Source organism: Homalodisca vitripennis, chromosome 1 (assembly GCF_021130785.1).
Source record: "Homalodisca vitripennis isolate AUS2020 chromosome 1, UT_GWSS_2.1, whole genome shotgun sequence".
Classification (NCBI taxonomy): domain Eukaryota; kingdom Metazoa; phylum Arthropoda; class Insecta; order Hemiptera; family Cicadellidae; genus Homalodisca; species Homalodisca vitripennis.
The window spans coordinates 36,840,520-36,848,810 of NC_060207.1; the positions used below are offsets into that span (position 1 = coordinate 36,840,520).

Here is an 8,291-nt window from a genome sequence, read left to right on the forward strand (position 1 = left end):
TCCAGAGGTTCCCAATTACAACCATACTTTTACCTTTTTAAATTTTTGACAAACTCATCCACTGGATGGCTGATGTAATGATGATAGTACCTGAAAAAGGTACCAGTATGAAGGTAGTGCAGGTCTGTGGCTTTATGCTACATGACCTTGTGAAAGAAGTTATCTATATAACTTCCTGTTAATACCAACCACCTAAAAATGCTAAATCTATATTTTAAAATCGTATCATTACTTCGTAAGCAACTTCACAAACCAGTTTCCATTGTATCATTAACAACTGCAGTCTACTGCTTCAGCTGGTTTAAAGGATCCTTTACAGTAAATTGTAAAATTATCCTCCATTTGTGTCTAGCATGCTGAGATCTGTGACCAAGATGTAACAGTAAATGAGGCTTGTACTGTACAGGGATTTGTCCCCTAATATATACTCTATTAGAATTATCAAGCTTTTAGTTTTTGTAGGAAGTCAATCACTATCTTGACTTTATTTTACTGCTCATAGATTTCCAAAATTCTAACGAGTCTAACAGACCATTATTGCCAGGGAATGTCAACAAAACACCAGATACTCCTGTATGCACTAAATGTAATGTTTCTTGTCATTAAAGAATTTAATTTAATGTAATAAAAAATTGAATTGGAATGCAATAATATCATTATTATTCCAGTTACAACTCTCAACTTGGATACTAGAGACAATTTTGGAAAAATTGTATACATTTTGAACTTATGGAAGTTTATGGAATAAAATAAACTTCAAAACTACTAAGTTAGATGATACTTTTGTATTTTTGAATTTTGAACTCGTAAATGCTCAAACCAACCACTGTAAGTTAGTTGTATTTGCCAATGCAAATTGGCCCTAACCAAGGTTCATACTGCAGTACAACTAGTCAACTCTTGATCTTTCAACATATGTTTTTAAAAGGTTACTGATGGCGGAATGGACAACGTGAATGCATTGTTTGCGGCAGAAAGAGCAGCCTGGCTCAAGGAAAAAGAGGCTTTGAAGGAGGCCCTAACCAAAACTCATGCTGCAACACAATCTGTCAACTCTGACTCATTCACCAGCTACAGCAACTCTGCAGTGAGTATTATTACCAACAGTTGTTATTTTATAAAGATCGTAAATGTTTTTCATATGAAAGAATAACAGCATTTTAGACATTTACCATCGTTATATGTTATAAAAATTGAACACTACATTTTAAGGATTGAAGTTAATTATCTTCTTCAGGTGTTAAAAGATGACCCTAAGACAATGTTAAGCAAGTCCAAATCATTAAATGCACTTACCGATGTCAAACTGGGCAACAAGTTATTTGTAAAAAAGACAGCATATGTGCTACCTGAGAGTCTAGAGACCTGAAAATATAGAGGGTAAAATGAGTGATCTGGCAACGGATCTTATAAAGCTTAATGCTAATTATAAGAAATTATATTTCCGAAGTTACTATATATTTAGTGTACATTTTTTCCATACCATATTGTGAGAAAATTTCATAAAACTGTATATAACCAAAGTAATTTAATATCATAATTTTGTAAAAAAATGCTTGACTTGAAATTTGTATATTCATGTCTATGGGTGTGCATCAGAAAATGTCTATTCACAGATGACAGTTAATCTGCAATAAATAGAAAACAAAAATATGTTTTTTGTGTGAAAAACTGTGTATAGATAACCACAACATCGAAGTATTGTGATCTTATAAATACTATTTAGCTTGGAAATTTGTTTTTATATGTATATATTCTGCTTGTCTACTTTATCTTTGTGCGGATATCACCTGATCGGCAATAAACAAATGATTTCTAATTTTTGTTAACATCATAATTTGTGTAGTGTAATAAAAATGTCTGCTGTAACAATAATAATCTTAATTTTTTTGTCATAACTGTTTTTATCATAACATATTTCAAAACCGTAAATCATAACCTAATAAATAATTGTCATACTTGGGTAATTCATATTTTGCTTGCAGTTATTTTTCTATATTTATGTTCGCTTAGCACAGTGAGTCTGCTGCATTTATTTGTTGTGGATAGCTTATTAGCATTACGCAAATTCTCGATCACATGATACATAGGTAGGTAATCCAATTAAACAAATTATTGTACTTTTGTAAATAATATTTTGTTCAAAGTTAGTATTTTCCATATTTACGAGGGCTGTTCAGAAAGTAACCTCCGGTTGGTCACAGTGCGGGTAGTGGAGGGGAGTAGCGCGCCATCTGTGCATTCACGCACTAAGCAGGTCAGTCGGCATCAAGCTGTAGTCGAGTGAACATCGTACCTGCGCTAGTTTAGTTTTTGTGGCAGTTTGAAATGTGTGCTGCAATAGAAAATACCGCCAAATGTGAAGTGCGTGCTGTTATACGGTTTTTTACAGCCAAAGGATACTCTGCAGCAGCTATTCATCGTGAGCTTTGTGCCGTGTACGGACCACAAGTTATGAGTGAAGGAGTTGTCCGTGAATGGGTACGTTTATTTAAAAGTGGACGAGAAAACGTTCATGATGAAGAGAGGAGTGGTAGACCATCCTTGGTGACTGACGAACTCGTTCAGACAGTTGATGCAAAAGTTCGTGAAAATCGACGTTTCACAATGGCGGAGTTGTCTACTGATTTTCCACAGATTTCTAAGACTCTTTTGTACGAGATAGTGACAGCAAGATTGGGTTACCGTAAGTTATGTGCACGATGGGTGCCCAAAATTCTTACCGACCACCACAAAACTCAAAGAATGGCCTCTGCATTAGACTTTCTGTCACGTTATGCGGACGAAGGAGAACCATTGCTAAACAGAATCGTGACCGGTGACGAAACCTGGATTAAGTACGTAAACCCTGAGACAAAAGAACAATCAAAGATGTGGGCACATTCAGATTCGCCTACCAAACCAAAAAAAGCCCGGCAAGATTTTTCTGCCAGAAAACTGATGGCAACGGTGTTTTGGGATGCCAAAGGGGTGTTGTTGGTTGAATTCATGGAACGTGGGACGACCATTAATCAAGACGTGTACTGTGAAACACTAAAAACATTACGACGGGCTATACAGAACAAACGCCGTGGTATGCTGACTTCCGGTATCGTTTTTTTTGCACGATAACGCCCTTCCTCACTCTGCTTGCAGAACAACAGCCCTTCTTAAGTCCTTCAAGTGGGACGTTTTCAACCATCCACCTTACAGCCCAGATCTGGCGCCAAGCGACTATCACCTCTTCATGCATATGAAGAAATGGCTCGGGTCCCAGCGGTTTGATGACGACGAAGAGCTCAAAGATGCGGTCACAGGCTGGCTCAAGGCACAGGCGGGTGATTTTTATGCAGAAGGAATTTCAAAGCTTGTGAAGAGATACGATAAGTGCCTCAATCGTGATGGAGACTATGTCGAAAAATAGTGCAAAGATGTAGTTGTAAGATGTATATATTAAAATATTTTTATTTAACTTGGTGTATTTTTTTCAATCGACCGGAGGTTACTTTCTGAACAGCCCTCGTAAATTCGCCCAGCATCATGAGGTTGCTGCGTTTATTTATGAAAGACAGCTGATCAGCATTACGCTAATTACTGATAGCGGAAACATGTTTATTGCACATTCTGTTTGAAAATCCGTAAATAGATAACATGATTAACAAAACTTAAACATAATTAATTTAAATAGATAAGCTATTAGGATTTGAAATTCGAGAATTAAGAATAAAGTTTTTATGATTTGAATTTGGATTTGAGATAAAAATCTTTGTTGGATTCGCCTATCACTAGTTAAAATTAATAAATTGAAGTAAAATGTAAGGTATGACTTAAAAAAAATATATATATATATATATATATATATATATATATATATATATATCCATTTTCATGAACCTCTGCAAATCCCTTTGAAATAGAGGGTTAATTCCTGAATTACATTAAATGTTATTGGATGGTCTTCAAAGGTTTAAGATTGGCAGAAATTAAGTAAGTGATGATTAAACAAATTCAACTTAGTTCAAATATTAGCATTTAAAGATGGAGAATTGATTATCAGTTTTAAAAAGTTTTAGAATTAGCTTAGATTTGAAGATTTAGGAACAAATATAAAAAAATAAACAAAACTATAAATGTTTTGCAAGGGTATTTCAATTTGTTTAGAATAATTCAGTCTTACAACATTGTAACGTATGATTACAGCACGTCTTGCAGAGGTACCTGAGAGCAGAGAGTCACCGTAAGGCCTTGGTGTGGCAGAAACGTTATCTGCTAGTGGCTCTGAAAGGCTATCAGGACCACTCAAAACAGACTGTAGCAAGTCTGCTGGCAAGGCTACCAACACTGCCTCCCCCACCACCCCCCTCACCTGAGCACAGGTTCAAGTCAGTGTCAAATGATAGCCTGGTTACACTATTTTGTTCATAACTTGTGTATTTCAATATAAATGGTTTTGCCATCATTAGCACGTAATGGGCAACTGATATAACATTAAACCTGAGACAGTGGCGTGCCTAGTATTTCAGTTTAAGGAGGGCTACGATAAACTCATCATTTTTTAGAGAGTGGCCATATATTACTTCATCAAAATTTGATTTTTAAATAAAAATAAAAATAAATAAAAAAATCAAATAATGTGTAATACTATCTCGCTTAGTTTACTGTTGGTCGAATTTTTGGTTTTTTGGAAAAAATCTTTTAAGTTGAATAAAATTTAAACTTTTCAAAATCTTTAGTCTAATTAAGACTTATTTTTCTTTAAGTTTCAGAAATCTCAGGTTTCAAAATTCCAACTGTAATAACTAAAAATATGGAGGATTTGATGAAAAATCTATTAGAATAGTGAAATATAGGTTACTTTTGATCAACATTTTAATAGCAAGTTTATTTCACTATGAAAAATAATAACGGAGTATTTAAAGTTTTGCTGAGTGAGGGATTTGAGGAATGGGGTTTAGTAACTTCTTTTCTATTTCAGTTATATGTAATGTATGTTACTCAGATAGTAGATCTAGTAGATAACACAAGTTTTAAATTAACATAAATAATAATTGTAATCCTATAGATCCATATTCATATTAACATGTTTACAATAAAAAGAAATGTAATATGACAGAATAATTAAATGTGTAAAATTAAATTATTGATACTCTGGTATATTTTTCAAGTGTAACTATTGTACAAAACCTCTCTACTATACTGAAATAGATTGGAAGAATGTTTATGTAGTAAAATAGTAATCAGACCACTTCATTTAAAGTTGAGGCTTCTTGCTTTTCATATATAGGATTTATCCTCTTGAAATCTTAAGATATCATTTAGTTTTACGTAGTACTTGTGTTAGATTGGTTCTTTCCTTTTTGTATAAAAATAAATAAAGGAATGTTAGGAACATTTCACACAAATGTACAAATACAATTCTTGGAAAATAGTGTAGTAGTAAATGTATTTGTGTTCTAGGGTTGCCGTGTGTGCTGTGCGTGCAGTGTACCGAATGCAGTACCTTGTAAACCATCGTAAACAAGCGCACGAGAATACTCGTCGACTGCTTCAGCATGCCCTCAACAACATGAAGCCTCGTAGGGGTGAGTTCAGTCCCAAACTTATATTTAATTAGCACATTAAGAGTACTGTGATAAATAATTATAAAAATAATAAATATTCTAAATTATAAATCAACAATTTATATTTAACCTTTTTTCTGTGTTTCATACTGAAGAAAATTAAATGTGCAGTGTATGTTTGACACAATGAAGAGAATCCATTTTTGGTGTTTGAATATTAAATATATTATTGGTTATGGCCAGTAAATGTAAATAATAAATGAGTAAAATACTGTATTGTTGGATGACAGTGTAGAATGTTAAGATGTAACAAAGATTATTATTTTTCAGGTGAAAGTGTAGCTGGAGCTCAGAATGTATGGAGGAAGGCAGAGGGCATGTCCAGGTATGTTTGTCTTAATTTTTATTATTAGTTAATTTATAAATTGAAAAAAGTTAGATAAATATTTTCATATAAGTGATTTAAAAAGTGGCTTTTCTGTTATACAACACTAAAGTTATATACAATTAATTCTTATTAATTGTATATAACTAACCTAACCTAATTATACAATTTTGTAAGCTTAACTTTTATACTATTGTGTTTATAATGGTGTTTCCCCAAAAGTTAACATACATGTTAATTTGGTAAGATGCTGAAATAAACTAATATACTCTGTATATATAAATTCATTATGCTCAAAACCATAAATTTCAAACACACAAAACTAATTAACTGTTACTTAGTCTTTCACTTTAAAAGTCACAAAACTAACACTTCACAAATTAGTCTTGACTTATTCCAATGACCCAAGGCTGCAGTACTAAATTTACTGCCAACAGCACAGTTCCTCTTCATATTCATAAAACCAAAACCATTTGATCCATCTCCACCGCCCGTATTTTGGGGCTGATTATTCTTATCAAACCACTCTTGAGGAAGATCCTTGATAATGATAACAGTGAACTGAAGTCTTGACATTTTTTTCCCAGTACAGTTTTTGTTGAATATACTATAGGAATTCAGATCATTCGGGCAAACATATTAAATGTAACTTTCTTCCAGTATTTTTCTGTCCTTCATTCATCTAGATAACAATACAATATTTGGTCTGACCCATCCTTCCCATGTAGTGGTATTTTTAGTTAATCATGTTAGGTTTTGTTTTGGTTTCTTCCCAATTATGCCTTTTTTGTTTTTTCTTTCTACAGTTCTACGAGCACCCTTTGTAGACAGTAATATCCCAGGCTTCTTTTCATTTTTTTGTCTGTGTAAGCCATCTTAAGAAGTGTGTAAGCCATCTTGTGTCATTCCTCACACAAAGTGATTGGCCAGCATACAGTTTTGCCCTCAATAGATCAGGCATTCCCTTTCTGTTTCTCCTGATGATTTCTATTATATAGCTAGATTTGCTAAACAAATATTTTGGTAAAGGTATAGTTTTAAACTACCAAACAGGTATAAAAAAAATCTTAGATACCTGTATTTCCCTTGTTTTCTTCTTTCTTTTAATTTAAGAATTGTTGAACATGTTGAAAATAAAATTATTAATAAGAGCTTTTTACATTGATGTGATATAAAAAAATGTGTTCACATGTTTTATTATAAACAGTCAAACTTAATATATTTTATTTTATTTTACAATGTCTCATTTGAACTGTGCTTTCATGATTATGAACAAATGTACTAAACTTTGTTGTACAGTACCTTTTAGTATAACTATGTTAATATCATCTTGATAGACATCACAGAGTAAGCAGAATCCGATAAATATGAATTATGCAGTACAATTCAGAAAAATGTTAATCACATACATCTCTAATTAAAATTAAGCAGTGGGACAGGTGACATTTTATCTACGATTGACTCACTTGCTGTCGCAACAGACTGTTGACTTATCCTCATTAAACCTTTCATATGAGTCTGACTCATCCTTTTGATGTAAAGTATGATACTTTTGTTTATTATTGTCTATCTTATGATGATATTTGTTGCAGTAACCCTATACAACCTGGAAACCTGTCTCACTACTTGGATCGTTTTAATTCACTTCAAGACCGAATAAAGAATACTCTGTCCACTGAGAAGACTGAATACTGAACAAGTGTAGTATTGTGGATTAGTGCTTTATTTTGATACTATTGTATCTTTAGATTATCCATTCGTTCAGTTCTGAGTATTATTTGTGTCTGCAGCTCAATACTGAACACTTCCACTTAGGTTGTAAGTCACCAATCTCATTGTTTGTTCCTTGTGAATAATTATTTATTTGTATATTATACTTAATGCTCTCTCTCGGACTAGTCATAGTGTATAAATGGTTTCTTCCAGCGCATAATATTGTACAAAACAGTTTTTATATAGAATACATGTTGTTGGCATAATTAATGCTGTTTAGGTTATATTTTATAGTTGATTGATTAAAATATTATAATTTATTAAATGCTTGTTTTTTACTTTTGATGGAACCCTATTCAGATCTCTTAAAGAAATTTGACATCTAAGTTGCAAAAAAATGCTGGTTAAATCATTCAGACCTCTTTTGTAGTCCAGGTGTCTCTGATGGCGAAACGATGCAGAACATTAGTTTAGAGCACAGACTTTTTTAATATCTTCAGATGACCGTGTGTTCTAGATTCTATGTGTCCAAAGGACAGTCAGATTTCAGATGCTGTACTTAGCAGAAGGTGAAATGGAGTTAAAAACAAAACATTTACATCTTTATGAGTTTGTGAACACATTAGGCACACAAAACATCAGGATATGGAAGT

General features: G+C 32.9%; 1 protein-coding gene across 3 annotated transcripts in view; it reads left to right on the forward strand.

Annotated features, from left to right (window-relative positions):
- LOC124359879 (pericentrin-like) overlaps positions 1–7,963 on the forward strand; it is a 128,854-nt gene extending 120,891 nt beyond the window's left edge. For all 3 annotated transcript variants that reach the window (XM_046812993.1, XM_046813001.1, XM_046813009.1), the window contains 5 exons: positions 929–1,087; positions 4,180–4,361; positions 5,437–5,561; positions 5,871–5,925; positions 7,518–7,963. In XM_046812993.1, coding sequence (XP_046668949.1) covers positions 929–1,087; positions 4,180–4,361; positions 5,437–5,561; positions 5,871–5,925; positions 7,518–7,620 — 624 coding nt within the window. In that variant the 3' untranslated portion in view covers positions 7,621–7,963. The remainder of the gene's footprint in view (positions 1–928; positions 1,088–4,179; positions 4,362–5,436; positions 5,562–5,870; positions 5,926–7,517) is intronic.
- The last annotated feature ends 328 nt before the right edge of the window (positions 7,964–8,291 follow it).